Source organism: Carcharodon carcharias, chromosome 21, assembly GCF_017639515.1.
Source record: "Carcharodon carcharias isolate sCarCar2 chromosome 21, sCarCar2.pri, whole genome shotgun sequence".
Classification (NCBI taxonomy): domain Eukaryota; kingdom Metazoa; phylum Chordata; class Chondrichthyes; order Lamniformes; family Lamnidae; genus Carcharodon; species Carcharodon carcharias.
In genome coordinates, this window is record NC_054487.1 from 49,868,985 (window position 1) to 49,890,796 (window position 21,812).

General features: G+C 45.4%; 1 protein-coding gene across 4 annotated transcripts in view; it reads left to right on the plus strand.

Moving 5' to 3' along the window:
- The window catches only part of LOC121293377 (coiled-coil domain-containing protein 91-like), a 188,739-nt gene that overhangs the window by 100,663 nt on the left and 66,264 nt on the right, over positions 1-21,812 (plus strand). For all 4 annotated transcript variants that reach the window (XM_041216403.1, XM_041216401.1, XM_041216405.1 and 1 more), the window contains exon 8: positions 19,918-20,025. In XM_041216403.1, coding sequence (XP_041072337.1) covers positions 19,918-20,025 — 108 coding nt within the window. The remainder of the gene's footprint in view (positions 1-19,917; positions 20,026-21,812) is intronic.

Below are 21,812 nucleotides of genomic sequence, written 5' to 3' on the forward strand. Positions count from 1 at the left end.
GCTGTTGGGGCAGGGGGTTGGGAGCAGCCGTACTATCTTCTGGTGACTGAGGCCGCTGGAGGCCTTAGATGGGCCACTGTGGTTGGGGTGCGGCGTGAGCGTGCAGAGTACATGAGCGATCAGCCCCAATAAATGCTCTTCTCTGTTCTACAGGCAAGAACAGAGCACTAGAGCCAGGAGCGTTTGCTGACTGGTGGTGGGCATGCTGTGCTGCAGCACCTAACCACACATGAGGAGCAGGCCATGGAGCTGGGGAGGAGGCAAGCGGTCAGGTCGGCGAGGCTGGGGTGCAGTGGCCAGGCATTTGAGGGCTACAGTTCCATCCATCCTGTCTCCCATCCAAAGCACTGTTGGTTGCTGCAATCGTTAATGCAGCAACACTGCTCATTCACAGACTGATACAGTCAGACGTGTGGGTCCTACACAAAAGTCCCTCGTCCCCTTGAGGATGTGCATCTCTAGCACCTTCCAAGTCGCCTATCCCACTTGTGACCGCTATCCCCATGGCCCAACATGCCATGACATCACTGCTGCACATCCAAAGACTTATTGCATCTCAGGAGGGTTTGTACCTCCACCACCCTTTCAGCCAGTGCGTCCCACATTATTCTGTCCAAAAGGTCCTCAGCACCTCACCTGTCAACCTCATGGCACTCAACTTAGATAAATACCACCATGTTAGTCATCCCTGTGCGAAGGGGAAATGTTGCCTTCTGTCCACCCATTCAATGCCCCTCGTAACGTTATGAAGGTCAATAATGTGACTTGTCAATCTCCTGTGCTCCACGGCGAATGTCGCAAGTGTTTGCAATGTTTCCTCATCACTCCAACTCTCCAGGCCAGCATGCATCCTGGTCAGGAACCTCTGCCCCACTCCAATGCCATCCCTCCCATGAAGCGCAGGTCACAACTGAACACAGAAGTGTAGATGTGGCCTCAACAACGTTTTCTACACTTGCAACATGACCTCCCTTTTCCTACATTCTATTCCTCGGCTAATAAAGGCAAGTCTGACTTTGACCTTGTTAAACGCCTTATGTTCCCGTTCTGCTACCTTAACGGGTCTGCCCAGCGAGGTCCCTGTAATCGTCGTGACTTTCCACAGTCCTACAATTACTCATGTATTCCCGTACCTTGTTTGTCTTGCCCACGTGCTTAACCACACACTTATCCACATAACATTACATATGGTATTCCTTAGACCATCTGACTAGCCTGTCTGTATGCATGTGTAATGTTTGGGCCTGCATTTGACTATTTACCACCCCGCCAATGTTCGTCTCCTTAGTTCTTGAAGGTTGAGCACATTATGAGCCTGGGGGGGTGGGTGGGGGTGGGATGAATGGTGTTACTGACTGAATGCTAACTGATGCACTGTCCTTGTTGTTAATTTCAGCATCACCACCGCATGGCCGCCAGGAACAAGTCCAGAGCCCCCCCTCCACACCATCACTTGCAACTTGCGTCACATCCTTTCAGCGAGTCAGGCACCAGCGCAGTGACTACCACATCGGTGAGGATTATGACATCGGCTAGTGCCCTGGGGCACAGTGGAGAGGGCACTTCACAATCGCTGGAGGAGATGGCACGGACAGAGAGTGCCGATGGCGCCAGCGGCTGGAGGCCTGCAGGGGACTAAGCACATGCTGAGTTGGGCGGTGGTGATCTGCCTCTGGAGGTGTCAGCCATGCAGCAGCTGCAGAACAAGCGGCAGGGTGCGCGGGAATGTCTGGCAGGGTTGCATGAGGGTGGGCTTCATTTGGTCTCTGTGGTGGAGGAATCCAGGCAGATTGTCAGTGATGGCATGAACCTCAGGATAGAGCTTCAGGCTTCCTCCATTGAGAGAGTGGCGACTCTCATGGAGAGGGGCTTCCAACAGATTGAGAATCATCTGATTGGGTTACGCTTTGACCTGCAAGCCCTCACAGCGCTAATGGCCACAGGTGGTCATTGGCAATGCAGGAGATGTTCTGGGCACCAAGTGTCGCAGCTTGGTGCCCATCCATCTGCGGTGAGCAGGGAGGTCCAATGTGACCTCATGTTGGTGCAGCAGCTGCCTGTCGTCGCTGCGAGCTCCTCTCAGGGCGCTCCGGATGAGGGCAGCAGCTCCTCCGCCCCTCTGCCAGTGACCGTTGCATCCGTTGAAGCTGCGACAACTGGGGAGGTGCCAATTCTGGAACTGGCCACTCTCTCCCAGGCAGGGTCAGCACAGGTTCCACAGGCCAGAGGACAGCCGCCAAGGTCATCGAGGCCAACAGGGCAGCGCAGTTAGCAGGCTGTCCCACAAGCCACTCCACGCAATGGTGCGGCACCAAGATGTAGCACCCGCAAACATAAGCATAAGGCATAAAAACAAAAAAACTGCGGATGCTGGAAATCCAAAACAAAAACAGAATTACCCTTCGGTCGAAGGGTTATGAGGACTTGAAACGTCAACTCTTTTCTTCTCCGCCGATGCTGCCAGACCTGCTGAGTTTTTCCAGGTAATTCTGTTTATATAAGCATAAGGCACATTAGGCACCACGGCTTTGTCACTGGTGATTTTGTGTTGGCCCTAGATTAGGGAATGTTTCATTAACTGCGTCAGAGCGACGTTTGTTGTTCATTTTGGTGGCAATAAAGTTCACTTTTCTGACCATGGCTGAGGGTGTTTCCTTTGTGCTGCATTTGTATGTTTCACAGACATGTCATGAGTGTTTGAGTGGCATTAATGTTTCTGTACTCAGCCCTTAGTTGCAGCTGATGAAGTGGAAGATGTAGCATCTAAGTGCCATGTGTGGAAGTGCCAGGCAGTGCTGGTCCTGCAGATCCATGTGTGTGGAGCTAGCTGAAGTTTCGTTGATTTAAAGTGTCCCAGATGTCCCTGCCTCCTTGGTGTAGTAGCAGGTCGGTATGCTGCCCCTCATCATTGCCCTGTGCTTCCTCATCCTCTGAGCCACTGCTGGATTCATCATGTGCAGCCTCATCCACTGCGTCAACGTTTTCCTCGTCAACTGCATCACCCCTTTCCAGCGCAAGATTGTGCAGAGCGCAGCATGCTACCACTGTCACAGAGAAGAGATCTGGGGGGTACTGGAGTGCGCCCCCTGAGCGGTCAGGGAATGGAAGCGCATCTTGAGAAGACCGATGGCTCTCTCCACCACAGCCCTTGTGGTGCCATGGCTCCTTTTGCAGTGCTCCACAGCTTCTGTTCTTGGATGGCAGAGAGGCGTCATGAACCACCTTCTGAGGGGATAGCCCTTGTCACCCAGCAGCCAACCATCCAGCCGAGCCAGAGCACTGAAGAGCCCCAGCACCTGGGAGTGTCTGAGGATGTGGGCATCGCGGGAGCTGCCTGGGTACCTTGCACAAACTTGCTGAATCTGCATCCTGTGATCATACACTATCTGCACATTCATGGAGTGGAAACCCTTCCTGTTGACGAAGGCACCGGGCTCACCTGCAGCGCCTTGATGGCCACATGTGTACAGTCTATTGCACCCTGGACGCGGGGGAAGCCAGCAATGGCTGCGAAGCCTCTGGCTCGCTGTGCCTGACTTGCCTGGTCATAGTGGAAGTGGATAAAGGTCAATGACCGACCTGCTTGACACAAGTTTGGAGAGCTGATTGGGAGACACCGCAAAGATCACCCACTGAGCCCTAGATGCATATAGGTGGAGGGCAACTGACCTTCAGAGCTGCTGACATGGGGTGTCCACCCACACAGGGGAGATCTCAGGGCCAATCATCTGACAGATATAGTTCACTGTCCCCCTTAACAGTCGGAGGCTCCTTTGGCACTGCCCCTCATTCATACTGACGTAGCTGCTTTGTCACCTGTATACCCTGGCAGCAGGATAGTGGAGTTTTCTGCGGCCTCTTCCACCTTGGACAACCTCTTGGCACTGCGCCCTTTGTGCCTGCGCCTGGCCTCCCAAAGGTAGCTCCCCTGGAGGCTGATTGTCCACTCCTGGCCTCCTCCTTATTCTACCCCTCCCTTCGTCCTCAGAGGAGCTGCCTCCAGTGGAGATGTCAGAACCCATACCCAGGCTAAATGGAGGCCTTTGGAAAGCTGCAGGCCCGATAAAGATTACTGTCTGCAGACTGGTGAGCTGAAGCTTCAAAGCACAGAGAAAGCTGTTGGAAATCAATCTGAACTGCTAACAATCACACAGGCAAGTTTAAAACACATTCTGCAATAAATACTTAAGCTGAAACATTAACAACCTCTCTGAGCCTACATATCCTGCCCGTGGATGAGATTTGTTAAAAATTCAGTTACCCATCTGCCCGTTGTGCCTGTGTGCCGAGGCGAAGATCGCACGTGCTCCTCAAAATCAGTGTTGATTGCTGAGTTAAGGGCCTTAACAAGGCCTTTAATTAACGACGGGCACTTCATCATGCGCCCGCCCAGCTAAATATCGCGATGCCCCGAGCTGATGCTGGGACGCTCCCCCGACCTCAGCGTGTGACATTTTAAGCGCTGACGTGCAGGCTCCGCCATCCGCACGTCATCCATAAAATTCTGCCCATGATCTTTTTTCTCTTGCTCTGTGGATTAAATTATATCTGTCAATTTTGACATATGTTTTTCAAAGTAATTGCCAGGGAATGTACTACATATTTTGTGAGGTTTTCATTGTAAACCAAGAATGTGCATCTTGAGATACAGCAAAAAAATGAAATGCATGTGTTAATATTAAAAATTCATAGGATTTGTGTGCTGGAGAAAATGTTTACAATTATGGCTAATACTTAATTTCAAAGAAAACCTTTTAAGTGATTATGAAACAGTGTTAAGAATGTCCAATAGAAGAGTAAGGCATGTAAGGACAATAGGAAATTAGCTGAGAGTGCTTAGAATGACATTATTTGTCATGCTATTGTTCATTTATAGGCAAGAATTTCTGTGCTGCTTGAAGTGAACAAGTGTTGGTGCTGGTTATTGGAGTCCAGTGTCAACACACACTTGAACTGGATCAGCTTTAACATGAGTTACGTGCAGATTAAAGCTCCCATTACTTTGCCTTGAATGATGTTTTTTAACATCAGTCTTGAAAAAGCATCCTCTGTGCATCAGTTAGAATCTCATGTTTCCTCCATTAACCATCTTCTCTACCCTGAGTGAGGTTGCCAATTTAGCGGAACAAAAAAAATAAAAGAAGTCCCTATGTATATATTGGTGGTTTCAGTGTTGATTTAGTCAGTTGATGGACTAATTTTGATCTTCCCAAGATTAAATAGATTACAAACAGTAAAATCTGTATTATATCTTTGAGTCATAGCAAAATTGCTAAGTCACCATGGAAAATTAATTTCTGGCAGCTTCCAGGTGATTCAAATTATGGATCACCTTTAGCTTTATGCTACTGCTTTGCCTGCTACTTAGCAAAATCCAGCAACTTCTTGTGGTTTTTGGTACTGTTTCACAGTGCATAACTGGAAGCAGAATGGTTGCTTTTACACTTCATGACATTCTGAAAAGATGTTGGAAGAAATAATGAAAGTTGTTTTTAAAAATGTTATTATTACTTAATATATGGGTTATGATGTAAAATAAAATATAGTTGCATACCAGCATGGTGAACTACCAAAATATACAGTGAGTGAACAGACATTCTTATGAAAGTACACTGGTACGCAAACATAGTTTTATGAGTCATGTTTTTTTTCCCTCCATAAGTGATTTGGCAAACTGACTATTTTGGTAAGTAATTGATTTTGCTGATTATAAATTCTTATCCATGTATATTATAGACATTTTTATTTCAAAATTACCTAATGTATCTGAAAAGTAAGCGAGTAACTACAATCAAGCAAGCGTAAGTTCCAAATTAATTTTCTAATTAAACCTTGTTGTGCACAGTGATTGTAATGTTCACTGTGTGACATCATGAAACATTTTTAAAGTTCAGCATTTTTTAAAGGTGGACAAGTTGGGTTAGATGCTTTTTCACCTGTCACCTGGGCCATATCCAGTTCAGCGTGGTGATGAGTTGAAGATTTCTCTGTGCTGGTAGTGTTAACCATAAACGGAATGATCATGGTTGTTACAACGTAGTTGAAGGTGGACATGGAACCAAAAGTCAGAATTACTCCTGATTTGACATGAGATTGGTAACCTTGGTGTGAGTGTGCTTGCACACGAACAGGGGAGAGAGCACATCCTGAATGGGTATTGGCAATTTGGTGCAAAGTGGGAATTTGATGTATAGGGGACGAGGTGTTCTTTGCATTTTTCTTTACTATCCAACTTCTTAAATCTTCAGAACGTGGGTCTTGCCCTGCTGTAGCAGTAGAAGCTACAAGGGAAAGGAATCACTGGTAAGTAGTGGGTAAGGTATTTACTACTTTAATCGCTTATAGTCTAAGGTCTTTTTGTAGTTTATAGTTTGTATGTTCTACAGTAACGAGAATCAGGAAAGAAGGGCCCTAGAGTAATTGACTTAAAAGGTTTAATTTAAAGGGATAAGTCATGGCAGGAGCGCTCAAAGCCGTGGTGTGCTCATCGTGCTCCATGTGGGAAGCCGGAGACATTTCCAGTGCCTGGGACCAGCATGTGTGCAGGAACTGTGTCCAGCTGCAGCTCCTGGAAGCTTGGGTTTCTGAGCTGGAACGGTGGTTGGGGACACTGTGGAGCATCTGCGAGTCTGAGAGCTTCATGGATAGCACGTTTAGAGAGGTGGTCACACTGAAGATGAAGGGACTTGAGGAAGGAAGGGAATGGGTGGCCACCAGGCAGTCCAAGAGAAACAGGCAGGTAGTTCAGGAGACCCCTGGGGTCCTGCTCGCAAATCAGTATTCCATTTCAGAACAAAAACAGAATTACCTGGAAAAACTCAGCAGGTCTGGCAGCATCGGCGGAGAAGAAAAGAGTTGACGTTTCGAGTCCTCATGACCCTTCGACAGAACTTGAGTTCGAGTCCAGGAAAGAGCTGAAATATAAGCTGGTTTAAGGTGTGTGTGTGGGGGGCGGAGAGATAGAGAGACAGAGAGGTGGAGGGGGTTGGTGTGGTTGTAGCGACAAACAAGCAGTGATAGAAGCAGATCATCAAAAGATGTCAACAACAATAGTACAATAGAACACATAGGTGTTAAAGTTAAAGTTGGTGATATTATCTAAACGAATGTGCTAATTAAGAATGGATGGTAGGGCACTCAAGGTATAGCTCTAGTGGGTTTTTTTTTATTTTATATAATGGAAATAGGTGGGAAAAGGAAAATCTTTATAATTTATTGGGAAAAAAAAAAAGAAGGGGGAAACAGAAAGGGGGTGGGGATGGGGGAGGGGACTCACGACCTAAAGTTGTTGAATTCAATATTCAGTCCGGAAGGCTGTAAAGTCCCTAGTCGGAAGATGAGGTGTTGTTCCTCCAGTTTGCGTTGGGCTTCACTGGAACAATGCAGCAAGCCAAGGACAGACATGTGGGCAAGAGAGCAGGGTGGAGTGTTAAAATGGCAAGCGACAGGGAGGTTTGGGTCATTCTTGCGGACAGACCGCAGGTGTTCTGCAAAGCGGTCGCCCAGTTTACGTTTGGTCTCTCCAATGTAGAGGAGACCACATTGGGAGCAACGAATGCAGTAGACTAAGTTGGGGGAAATGCAAGTGAAATGCTGCTTCACTTGAAAGGAGTGTTTGGGTCCTTGGACGGTGAGGAGAGAGGAAGTGAAGGGGCAGGTGTTGCATCTTTTGCGTGGGCAAGGGGTTGTGCCATAGGAGGGGGTTGAGGAGTAGGGGGTGATGGAGGAGTGGACCAGGGTGTCTCGGAGGGAGCGATCCCTACGGAATGCCGATAAGGGGGGTGAAGGGAAGATGTGTTTGGTAGTGGCATCATGCTGGAGTTGGCGGAAATGGCGGAGGATGATCCTTTGAATGCGGAGGCTGGTGGGGTGATAAGTGAGGACAAGGGGGACCCTATCATGTTTCTGGGAGGGAGGAGAAGGAGTGAGGGCGGATGCGCGGGAGATGGGCCGGACACGGTTGAGGGCCCTGTCAACGACCGTGGGTGGAAAACCTCGGTTCAGGAAGAAGGAGGACATGTCAGAGGAACTGTTTTTGAATGTAGCATCATCGGAACAGATGCGACGGAGGCGAAGGAACTGAGAGAATGGGATGGAGTCCTTACAGGAAGTGGGGTGTGAGGAGCTGTAGTCGAGATAGCTGTGGGTGTCGGTGGGTTTGTAATGGATATTGGTGGACAGTCTATCACCAGAGATTGAGACAGAGAAGTCAAGGAAGGGAAGGGAAGTGTCAGAGATGGACCACGTGAAAATGATGGAGGGGTGGAGATTGGAAGCAAAATTAATAAATTTTTCCAAGTCCTGACGAGAGCATGAAGCAGCACCGAAATAATCATCGATGTACCGGAGAAAGAGTTGTGGAAGGGGGCCGGAGTAGGACTGCAACAAGGAATGTTCCACATACCCCATAAAGAGACAGGCATAGCTGGGGCCCATGCGGGTACCCATAGCCACACCTTTTATTTGGAGGAAGTGAGAGGAGTTGAAGGAGAAATTGTTCAGCGTGAGAACAAGTTCAGCCAGACGGAGGAGAGTAGTGGTGGATGGGGATTGTTCGGGCCTCTGTTCGAGGAAGAAGCTAAGGGCCCTCAGACCATCCTGGTGGGGGATGGAGGTGTAGAGGGATTGGACGTCCATGGTGAAGAGGAAGCGGTAGGGGCCAGGGAACTGGAAATTGTTGATGTGACGTAAGGTGTCAGAGGAATCACGGATGTAGGTGGGAAGGGACTGGACAAGGGGAGAGAGAAGGGAGTCAAGATAACGAGAAATGAGTTCTGTGGGACAGGAGCAAGCTGAGACGATCGGTCTACCGGGGCAGTTCTGTTTGTGGATTTTGGGTAGGAGATAGAAGCGGGCCGTCCGAGGTTGGGCAACTATCAGGTTGGAAGCTGTGGGAGGGAGATCCCCAGAGGAGATGAGGTCAGTGACAGTCCTGGAAACAATGGCTTGATGTTCAGTGGTGGGGTCATGGTCCAGGGAGAGGTAGGAGGAAGTGTCTGCGAGTTGACGCTCAGCCTCCGCGTGGTAGAGGTCAGTGCGCCAGACAACAACAGCACCACCCTTGTCAGCGGGTTTGATGACCATGTCAGGGTTGGACCTGAGAGAATGGAGTGCAGTAAGTTCAGAGAGAGACAGGTTAGAATGGGTGAGAGGAGCAGAGAAATTGAGACGACTAATGTCGCGCCGACAGTTCTCAATGAAAAGATCGAGAGAAGGTAAGAATCCAGAGGGAGGGGTCCAGGTGGAGGGAGAATATTGAAGATGGGTAAAAGGATCCGTTGAACTGGGAGAGGACTCCTGCCCAAAGAAGTGAGCCCGGAGACGAAGACGGCGGAAGAAGAGTTCAGTATCATGCCGAGCCCGAAATACATTGAGGTGAGGGCGTAAGGGTATGAAACTAAGTCCTTTGCTGAGCACTGAACGTTCAGCATCGGAGAGGGGAAGGTCAGGGGGTATAGTGAATACACGGCTGGGGTTGGGATTGGAAGATGGGGTGGGGACGGAGGGACAGGCAGGGGTGGAGGGTCCTAGATGGGTGTTGGTGTCGATGAGTTGTTGGAGCTTGCGTTCCTTAGCACTTGAGAGAAAGAGAAAAAGTTTCTTGTTGAGGCGTCGGATGAGCCGAAGGATAAAATGAAACTGGGGGCACGCGCAGCTTTGAAAAAGGGTACGGCGGTGCTGCTGGAGGGAGAGGTCGAGTGTGTTCATATGGCGGCGCATGGCACTGAGAGTGGATTTCAGAATGTGACGGGAACAGCAGTCTGAGAAACGTTTTATGTCCCGGAGATACCTGTAATCCTGGGTGGGTTCGAAACATGAGGGGTGGAATTTCAGTTGAAATCCATGTGGGGTAAGTCGGAGACGGAGACAGTCACTGAGAAAGGAGATATGGTTGTGAAAGCGGGTTTTAGTAAACACCTTGTCAAACACTAGGAGAGAAATGGAAAGCAATGAAGGTGAACAAGGCAACAGAGAAATCCGGAAATCTTGTCGCAGAGAGGAACAGAACTTCTTCAAGGAGGTAGGCATTTCTTGAAGAGCAGTGGCAGTCAATTAAACACAGAGATAAAAACAAAAAAACTGCGGATGCTGGAAATCCAAAACAAAAACAGAATTACCTGGAAAAACTCAGCAGGTCTGGCAGCATCGGCGGAGAAGAAAAGAGTTGACGTTTCGAGTCCTCATGACCCTTCGACAGAACTTGAGTTCGAGTCCAGGAAAGAGCTGAAATATAAGCTGGTTTAAGGTGTGTGTGTGGGGGGCGGAGAGATAGAGAGACAGAGAGGTGGAGGGGGTTGGTGTGGTTGTAGCGACAAACAAGCAGTGATAGAAGCAGATCATCAAAAGATGTCAACAACAATAGTACAATAGAACACATAGGTGTTAAAGTTAAAGTTGGTGATATTATCTAAACGAATGTGCTAATTAAGAATGGATGGTAGGGCACTCAAGGTATAGCTCTAGTGGGTTTTTTTTTATTTTATATAATGGAAATAGGTGGGAAAAGGAAAATCTTTATAATTTATTGGGGAAAAAAAAAAGAAGGGGGAAACAGAAAGGGGGTGGGGATGGGGGAGGGGACTCACGACCTAAAGTTGTTGAATTCAATATTCAGTCCGGAAGGCTGTAAAGTCCCTAGTCGGAAGATGAGGTGTTGTTCCTCCAGTTTGCGTTGGGCTTCACTGGAACAATGCAGCAAGCCAAGGACAGACATGTGGGCAAGAGAGCAGGGTGGAGTGTTAAAATGGCAAGCGACAGGGAGGTTTGGGTCATTCTTGCGGACAGACCGCAGGTGTTCTGCAAAGCGGTCGCCCAGTTTACGTTTGGTCTCTCCAATGTAGAGGAGACCACATTGGGAGCAACGAATGCAGTAGACTAAGTTGGGGGAAATGCAAGTGAAATGCTGCTTCACTTGAAAGGAGTGTTTGGGTCCTTGGACGGTGAGGAGAGAGGAAGTGAAGGGGCAGGTGTTGCATCTTTTGCGTGGGCAAGGGGTTGTGCCATAGGAGGGGGTTGAGGAGTAGGGGGTGATGGAGGAGTGGACCAGGGTGTCCCGGAGGGAGCGATCCCTACGGAATGCCGATAAGGGGGGTGAAGGGAAGATGTGTTTGGTAGTGGCATCATGCTGGAGTTGGCGGAAATGGCGGAGGATGATCCTTTGAATGCGGAGGCTGGTGGGGTGATAAGTGAGGACAAGGGGGACCCTATCATGTTTCTGGGAGGGAGGAGAAGGAGTGAGGGCGGATGCGCGGGAGATGGGCCGGACACGATTGAGGGCCCTGTCAACGACCGTGGGTGGAAAACCTCGGTTAAGGAAGAAGGAGGACATGTCAGAGGAACTGTTTTTGAATGTAGTATCATCGGAACAGATGCGACGGAGGCGAAGGAACTGAGAGAATGGGATGGAGTCCTTACAGGAAGTGGGGTGTGAGGAGCTGTAGTCGAGATAGCTGTGGGTGTCGGTGGGTTTGTAATGGATATTGGTGGACAGTCTATCACCAGAGATTGAGACAGAGAAGTCAAGGAAGGGAAGGGAAGTGTCAGAGATGGACCACGTGAAAATGATGGAGGGGTGGAGATTGGAAGCAAAATTAATAAATTTTTCCAAGTCCTGACGAGAGCACTTCAGACGCTGGTTCCTCCAGGGAGTGTGGACAGAGCCAAGCTTCTGGCACCACAAGCAGCCTGTCTGTACAGGAAGGGAGGAAGAGCAATACTAATGGTGGATTCTATAGTCAGGGGAACAGATAGGCGCTACTGTGGCTGTCAATGTGACTCCAGGATGGTGTGTTGCCTCCCTGGTGCCAGGGTCCGGGATGTCACTGAACGGCTGCAGGGCATCCTGAAGGGGGAGGGTGATAAGGCAGAGGTCATGGTACATTTCTACCAATGACATAGGTAGAAAGAGGGATGAGGCCTTGCATCAAGAATTCAGCGAGTTAAGTAGTAGACTAAAAAGCAAGACCTCTCAGGTTGTAATCTCTGGATTACTCCCAGTGCCATGTGCTAGCGAGCTCAGAAATGGAATAGCGCAGATGAACATGTGGCTTAAGAGTTGGTGCAGGAGGGAGGGTTTTAGATTCCTGGATTACTGGGACTGTTTCTGGAGAAGGTGGGACTTGTACAAGTGGGATGGTCTACCTCTGAACCAGAGCGGGACTAACATCCTTGCGGGTGGGTTTGCTAGTGCTGTTGGGAGGAGTTTAAATTCATTCGTCAGGCGGAGGGGATACAGAATGTTAGCAGAATAGGGGCACATCATAATACAGTAAAACAATCAAGTCAGAGGGAGTATAGCTGCATTAAGTCTCAAGGGATTAAGGCAAGGCTGGATGGCCTCTACTTTAATGCCAGGAGTATTACAGATAAAACGGATGAATTAAGGGTGAGGATTGACTCATGGAATTATGAGTATAGTAGCCATCATTGAGATGTGTTTCAGGAAAGGGCAGGATTGGCAGCTCAACATTCCGGGATATAGAATCTTCAGGTGAGACAGGGGAGGGGGTAAAAGTGGAGGAGGCATTGCATTATTAGTTAAGGAGTCAGTTACTGCTGTAAGGAGAGATATCTTGGAGGGCGCATCAAATGGAGCTTTGTGGGTAGAGCTTAGGAATAAAAAAGGAGCAGCCACATTATTAGGTGTTTATTATAGGCCCCTAGATAGTCAGCGGGAAATTGAGGAGCAAATAAGTGCACAATTTGTGGAGGTGTGTAAAAACGATAACAATAGGGTAATTATATTAGGTGATTTCAACTTTCCCAACATCAGTTGGGATAGACATAGTGTTAAGGGCTTGGATGGAATGGATTTCTTGAAATGTGCACAGGAGAACCTTTTAGGTCAATATGTAGAGGGTCCAACAAGGGAAATCTTGGATTTCATTTCAAGAAATCCATTCCATCCAAGCCCTTAACACTATGTCTATCCCAATTGATATTGGGAAAGTTGAAATCACCTAATATAATTACACTATTGTTGGTGTTGGCAGGCTTAAAAGTGGACAAATCTCTAGGTCCGGATGATCTGTGTCCCAGACTGCTGAGGGAGCAAAGGGAGGAGATCACATGGGCTCTGACCCAAATTTTTAATTCCTCTGTGGCCATGGGGGAGGTGCCAGAGGACTGGAGAACAGCTAATGTGGTTCTGCTATTTAAGAAGGGTTGTAGAGATAAGCCAGGGAATTTCAATGACCTTCCCTCCATCATAAGGTCAGAAGTGGGGATGTTCGCTGATGATTGCACAATGTTTAACACCACTCGCGACTCCTCAGATACTAAAGCAGTCCATGTCCATGTTCAGTGGCATTACCATCACTGAATCCCTACTATCAACACCCTGGGGGTTACCATTGACCAGAAACTGAACTGGGCGAGCCATATAAATACTGTGGCTACAAGAACAGGTTAGAGGCTAGGAATCCTGCGATGAGTAACTCACTTCCTGACTCACCAAAATCTGTCCATCTTCTACAAGGCACAAGACAGGAGTGTGATGGAATACTATGCACTTGCCTGGATCAGTGCAGCTCCAACAACACTCAAGAAGCTTGACACCGTCCAAGACCAAGCAGTCTGCTTGATTTGCACCCCATCCACAGACATTCACTCCTTCCACCACTGAAGCAAAGTAGCAGCAATGTGTACCAACTACCAGATGCACTGCAGGAACTCACCAAGCCTCCTTAGATAGCACCTTCCAAACCCATGACTGCTACCATCTAGAAGGACAAGGGCAGCAGACACATGGGAACCATTCTGACTTGTAAATATATCGCCGTTCCTTCACTGTTGCTGGGTCAAAATCCTGGAACTCCCTCACAGCACTGTGGGGGTACCTACACCACATGGACTGCAGCAGTTCAAGAAGGTCACTCATCACTACCTTCTCGAGGGCAATTAGGGACGGGCAATAAATGGTGGTCTAGCCAACAACGCCCACATCCCATGGACGGATTTTTAAAAAAAGGTGCTCCAGAAACCTTGATCATCTCTTATATAACTAATTTTACTTTATCCTTTTAACCATTTTAACTTTTCATAAAGTTTTTCTGATTTTTCTCTGTTTGCTAATAGTATTCTGATTATTGATCTTTGTCAGTGTTAAAGTCCAGCGGCAATCACTTTGTTAAATGGCAATTACATTGTAAAGGTTTTATGGCATTGTTAAACGGGTGATTTTTTTTTTTGATTTTTATAAATATTTAAACAAAGGCTATTGCAGAAGTTACAAAGCCCCCTTGCCACCTCCTACGTTGTCGTTCTATTTTACAGAATCATATGCACATTGAAAGCTGTTCAGCTGTGTTCTTCGGCCTCCACTCCACTCTCAGCCTCTTCCTCCACCCGAAGGCCAGGCTCCTTCGGAATATTTCTCCACCGGTAAATCCGTGAACTCCTGGAGTTTACAGAGAGCTTCCAACACTGTTCGGATGTTGCCCTTAATCTTGGCTGAGTCTTTCAACAGCTTCTCTGTCAACTCAGTCAGCTGAAGGGACTTCCTCTTGATAAAGCTCAGTGCTTCAGGAAATTTGAGCTCAACGAAGAATCCATACCCCACTGATACGAAAATCATCGACTTGTCAGGCACTTTGGCCTGCATGTAGCCCAGATCGCCCCTGATTTCAGTTCCTTGCTTTCTGACTCCAGTAACCATTCGGTGATATTCTTCAGCTAGAGATACTAAGCAATTTTCTCATAGACTTCGTCACGTTGTTCCAGAACTGTCTGCAGGTCTCTCTTTAAAACCTCATTGACAAAGCCTCATAGTCTAGAACCTTCCTCCCCACTCACGCAGCCATTGGTGCACCTACAGCTGGAACACTGAGGGAGGGAGGAACTGGGAGAGTCTGTTGTTTTGCTGCCTTGGTAATAAACCTGTTTTAAGGTCCAGGCTAGCTTCAGACTCATTTTTTCTCAACATACAATTATTGGAGCTAACCCCCTGACTTCCTGCTTTAGTTCTTCCGAAGGCCTAAATACAATATCTTCTGTGTTCTACTCTGACTCGTTCTCTGCACCTCAGAAAATATGTTGCTTACAATTACTTCTCTGACTTCTATAATCTAAATTTTTGAAACCCTGCTTGATACATCACTTCTTGGTTTAACCTAGTCTTTGATCTAAAGTTTTTTTCTTGGTAATGTTCTGCATTGTGGACCATGAGATCTTGACTTATCTCAGTTGTTTCATTTTTTTTTTGTTTTTGTAAAATCTTGTTCTAGTTGTACTGTTGCACATTTAGGGATATATTGAGTGGGAATAATCTTTTTAGCTGTTTAAACAGTTGTTCTGTTTACTTTTCATTTTCTCTAGAATATTAAGCACAATTTATAATTCCTCCCAATAGTCCATACAAGTTTTGCTTTTCAATTTTTTGTGGAACCTGATAGCATTGCTCTTTTTCTTAAAAGGTGCAGTATGATTTTTTCTTTCAGATTGGTGTTAATAATAACTTTTAAAGAACACTAATACCTAAAGGGTCATTCTCCACTCTGTGCCAACCAATTCCTCTGCTGCTGATCCTAGTGGATTTTTGTGGACCAGCCTAATGAATATAATTTTGGTGGGTTCCCTGTGGCATTCCTGCTTCAATTGGGGAACTTGCCTTAGGGGGTGCAAGTGAAGAAATTGGCTGCTGCAGGCTTCTTGGCTGCAAGAGTGGAACAGGCTAGCTGCTCAGAAGCAGTTTGAAAGGAGGATCAAATAGTTTCAAATAATTTAAAAAAACAGATGCGGCTCCAGATTGCAATTATGGGATCTTTTAAAAATTAAATCCCTTACCATTACTGTGGGGGTAAAGCTGGAGAGTTAATGTGCTATTTGAATATACCCTACTGTATTGGAGAAGACCTGTTCAGCTGCTGCCACCACATCTGACAGAAATGGCAACAGATGGCAGGGAGCTTGTGGAAGGACCCCTTGACCAAATATTTGGCCCTGCCTATCATGCATCCATTCAGATTCCTGCTATCATGTCTGAGTGATTGAAAATGCTGGTATCATGAATAGGGGGAAAAAATTATTTTGAGAATATTTTTGTAGTTTTTCTGTGCCACCTTCAATTATGCCGATCTGTAACAGAGGCCCATGAGAGCAGCCCAAGTGAAGGCTTGGGAACATCCCTTTATTGGCATGAAGTTGGTATTATTTAGGTCATCAGTGCTGCAAACATGCATCGTTCCATTTTGTGGCACAATAATATTAGAGTTATGCTGTTGCCACGTTGCCCAAATTGTACTATCTTAGAAATTTAAAGATAAAGAATCTTTTGGGATTGATGCATCTTGCAAGATTTCTATTTCCACAAAATGACAGGCAATTTATCTCGCGTGTTGTAGATAGATTGTGCTGTGTGTAGAATGATCATGTTTGTTATATTTAAAAAAAAAGCTCTAAAATTGTTTAACTTCTGGCACTATCTCCATATTCCTTAATTTCAGTTGTATCAAAAACCTATTGACCTCTGTTTTGATTATGTTTAATGACTAAGCATCCACAGGGGTAGAGAATCCCAAAGATCCATAATCCTTTGAGTGAAGAAAATTTTCATCATCTGTGCCCTAAGTGGCCAACCCCTTATTCTGAGACTCAGATCCCTAGTTCTAGACTCTCCTGAAAGGGGAAACATTCTCCCAGCATCAACCCAATTGTTACGACTGGCCCCCGGGCGAGGATCCCCCAAATTGTTATGAACTAGGAAGAGGTGCCCCAAATTGTTATACTCCTGTGTGAGGAGGGATGAACTGGCTCCCCTTCTTTATTCACCCCCCTTGGTTGGTTGCAACAAGTTTAATTTAAAAAGGATCCCTTCCCTTGTAGATACTGTTCCCTAGTCCAGTCAGAGAGAGAGAGCACTTTTTTACCTGCAAGCGCAGGGATGCCTTCAGCTGTGACCTTCACAGCACACCCTTGCACACCAGGCCAAAACTAGTGCACACAGACCAGGGTTGCAATTGGCTTTTAACCCTTTTCTTGTGTATTCCTGGAAGGGAAAAACAAACATGTCTTTCATCCAGATCTGCTTTATTTTCAACTCACACCAAGTCCACGGCCTGGTATATAACTGACAGGAGGTGGTTCCTGCTGAGATAGTATTCAGCCTTCATTATCTCTGCAACCTCAGGAGATCGCAGTTCAGTTTTTGCATTGCATCTCTTCCTTTGAAGTTTCCCTGTCTGAAGTAGGCCTTGACAACTTTTTTGGTGTGACATTCCATTCTCTGGGCTAGTTGGTCAAGTGTAATCTACATAGGAATTTTCCAGCAAGTGGTTACTTCAAGGCCCCAGCCAGCTTTTGCTTGTATATCCTTTTTTAAACAGGCACACTCAATAAAAGCTCAATATGTCCGCAAGTAATTCGGGGCTATGATCTGTGGTCATGACGCTTATCAAGCCCCTTAAAAAGTTTATATGTTTCACTGAGATCACTTTTCATTTTTCTGAACTCTAGAGACCATAGGCTGAGCCTTTTCAATCTCTCTTCTAGGACAATCCCCATATCCCTAGAATTAGTGTGGGGAAACTTTGTTGCACTCCCTCCAAGGGTTGATATGACCTTCCTTATGTAAGGAAGCCAAAACTGTACAGGTATTCCAAGTGTAGCCTCACTAAGGCCCAATACAATTGCAATAAGATTTCTTCACTCTGAGTTCAATCCCTTTGTAATAAAGGCTGACATACCATTTGCAGGAGATGTAATTTATCTAGATTTTCATAAAGCCTCCAATTAGGTACCATATAGACTAATGAATAAGGTCAGCGAATGAGCAGCAGAATAGGAAAACTAGCTGGCTTCAAGGCAGGAAAAAGAGAGGGGGGGTAAAGGGTACTTATACACAGTGGTGGAAAGTGGTGTTCCACAAGGATTAGTGCTGGGATTCTGTGTTCAGAATTTATGTGAACGGTTTAGACTGTCAAATCAAAAACACAATTTCTAAATTTGCAGATGACAAGAAATTGGAGGGGATAGTCAATGCTGAGAAGAACTGCAACAAATTATAAGATATTAACTAAGTTGCATAATGGAAATATAATTGGCAAATGAATTTCAACATAGATAAATGAGAGGTATTACATTTTGGCAAGAAAGATAAGGAGGTTGCATATTACATAGAAAATAAGAATCTAAATGGGTAGAGGAGCAATAGATCTGGAAATACAAAAAAGTAGTGGCATAGCTTAACAAGGCCGTTAAAAATTAATCAAGCCCTCAGATTTGTATCTAGAGGGATAGAATTGAAAAATAAAGAAGTTATGCTAAATTTGTATCACAGCTTGGTTAGACCACACTTGTTGCCATATAAAAAAGATACAGAGGAACTGAAGGGGATGCAAGAAGAGATTTGAAAAGATAATATCAGAAATGCGGGCATATGCATGTCAGGAAAGGATGAACAAACTGGGTTTCTTTGCTCCTGAAAAGAGAAAAGGGATGACTTAATAGATATCTTTAGATTTTGCTAGAGTGAGCACAGAATATTTCTACTTGTGGGGAAGAGCAAAACTAGAGGCCATCAAGCCTCCAAAAAAATCAAATAGAGGATTCAGAAGATTTTCCCTTACCAAGAGAGTATTGAGAATGTAGAATTCACCAGTCACAGGGAGTGTTTGAAGTGAATAATATAAATGCATTTAAGGGGAGGCTAAGTAAGCATGTGAGGTAGAAAGGGATGGAGAGTTATGCTAATAGTTGGATAAGGAAAGCAGGAGGAGATTAGAGTGGAGCATAAACACCAACATTGATAGGTTGGGTCGAGTGGCTTGTCTAAGCTGTATATCCTATGTAATTCTTCATTTCCATGAGATCCTTGGTTCCCCACTATTTCTGGAATATTTTTTGTGTCTTCCACTATGAAGACCGGTACAAAGTGTTTGTTTCATGCCTCTGCGATTTTGTTACCCCACCCCCACCCCCTCCCCATTATGATTTCCCCTATCTCCCTTTGTAACAGAACTCACATTTACTTTTGTTAATCTCTTCCTCATCAATAAATGTTGTCATCATTCTGAGTAGAAATTGAAGCCTGACATTTGTGGGTTGTTTTGTAACCGAAACTCTTGAAAGAAAGAAATGTGGTCCAATGAAAAATGTTAATTAGCAAATAACTTTTCAAAAATTGGAAAATAATCATTAAAGTTTACATTTTGCAAAATTAAAATATTGCAATTTAATCTGGAGAAGGGATGAAAGGTGTTACACATTTCAATGTACTTGGATTAGAAAATGATGTGTGGACACCTGTCCAACTCGATCATTTTGCCTTTTGGAGCATCTGTAGTTCTTTTCCCACAAAACCAGAGCCCTGGAATGGTTTTGCATAGGATACTATAGTTGTTCTACCACACCCACACAATGGCGTGTCTGCCTTATTGCCTTTTATGCTCCGCTTCTCAGAATTTCCATCTGCTTTTACTTGACTTGACGTTTTTAGCATCATCCTGTCCCATGGGATTTCACAGCATGCAGATTGAATGTGCAGAGGATGTGGTATTTGTCAGTTGGTGAAATATGTCTGGTGGTTCTTCCTTCAGCAGCTTTCATTTGCCTGCGTCCTGTGTGGTCTGCCTTTAGATCACTAAATTGAGCCCACTTTAGTCAAGTGAACCCACTACCTTCCCAGCTGCTTGTGATATGTCTGGATTTTCAGAAGAAGCAGTCTTTGAAATGGGAATGCTGACTGCGATATTAAGCATGCAGAAACTTCAGTTGGGTCAATTTATACGAGACTGAATTTCATTTTATATTAATAACCTTCAAATCAAAAGAGTAAATGCCTTAATAGACGTTTTCTGAAAGATATAAATTTAATTGAGATTGTATTTTCTTTAGTCTTTTAAAATGAATAAGTTGAAAAAATAAATGTTAGTGTGCTTGAACATATAATCTGTTTTACTTGGCTTGTTCTCTTTGTTCAAGGCATTAACAAAGTCTGCTGTGCAGCAGCAGCAAGAAGCAAGTGGAAAACACCTTCAAACAACCATAGATAATCAAACGCAGAAATGTGAAGAACTGCTCAACACTCAGGTAATGTTATTAAATTATGTTATTGGCAAATGTCATGCTATGAGACTGTGGCAAAGGTAAACTTTCCCTCTTTGTCCTTCACCTGTTTGCAGCCTTTGAAACAGTTAACTACACCATCCTCTCCAATACTTTCACTGTCATCCAGCTGGGTGGGACTGCTCATCTGGCACCATTCTTATTCATCTAATTGTATCCGGAGTATCATTTGGAATGACTTCTCTTCCTCTTCTTGCATCGCTGCTGTTCCTACTTCTTATCTACAAACTGCCCCATCATCTGAAAGTACGTTAGTTTTCACAAGCCTGTTGACAACACCCAACTCTACCTTAGCGCTACCTCACTTGACTCCCCTGCTGTTGCCAAATTATCAGACTGCCTATCAGACATCGAGTAATGGATGAGCAAAAATTTTCTGTAATTAAATATTGGAAAGACAAACCATTGTTTTTGGTCTCACCTCCAAACTTTGTTCCCTAGCTGCCAAATCCATCCGTTCCCTAAACAGTCTGAGATTAAACTAGTCTGTTTACAGCCATGGTGCCACATTTGATCCCATGATTAGCTTCTGAAGTAGCCCCTAGGTAGATCTCATAGTAAAGGAGCTACTAGGTAGCAGTGATCATAACATGATTAAATTTCACGTTCGGTTTGAGGAAGAGTGTATTTACAATCTATATCAATGACTTGGAAGAAGGGACCAAATGCATAGTTGCTAAATTTGCTAATGAAATGAAGATATGTAGGAGAATAAGTTGCAAATAGGACATTAGGAGCCTGCAAAAGGAGGTAGATAGGTTATGTGATTGGGGAAAATATATGGCAGATGGAGTATAATCTGGAAAATGTGAACTTGTCCACTTTGGTAGGAGGAATAGAAAGGCAGAATTTTATTTAAATGGAGAGAGTACACAGAGGGATCTGAGTGTTCTGGTACATGAATCACAAGGTGTAGCAAGTGATTTGGAAGGCAAATGGAAGTTTTGTCTAGTTGTACAGGGCATTGGTGAGACCATATCTGGAATACTGTGTACAGCCTTGGTCTTATCTAAGGGTGCAATTGCATTAGGAGCAGTGCAGGGAAGGTTCACTCGACTGATTCCTGGAATGAAGGGTTGTCTTACAAGAAAAAGTTGGACAGTTTGGGTCTGTATCCATTGGAGGTGATTGTACTGAAACATTTAAAATCTAAGGGGGAACTTGACAGGGTGGATGCTGACAAAATGTTTCCCCTTGTAGGAGAGAATTTTTTTCTCTCTGTGGGTCATCAGTCTGTGAAATTCTCTTCCCCAGAGAGCAGTAGGGAGAGGGTCATTAAATATTTTTAAAGCCGAGTTAGATTGATTCTTAACTGATAAGTGAGTCAAAGGTGGTAGGGGGTAGGCAGGAAAGTAGAGGTTGCAATTGGATCAGCCATGATCTTATCAAATGACAGAGTAGGTTCGAGGGGCTGAATGGCCTACCTCTGCTTCTAATTTGTTTGTTCGTATGTACCTCCATAATATCACCTGACTTCATCCCTGCCCCAGAATGTGCTGTTGAAACCCTCATTCATGCCTTCGTTACCTCTCAACTTGACTAATCTAACACACTCCTGGCTGGCCTCCCACATTCTACTCTCCTTAAACTTGAGCGCATCCAAATCTGCTGCCCGTGTCTTAACTCGCTTCAAGTCCTGTTCACTCATCACCCCTGTGTTTGCTGACCTATATTGGTTTTGGTCAAGCAGCATCTGGATTTTTAAATTTTCTTCCTTGTTTTCAAATCTTTCCATGACCTCACCCCTCCCT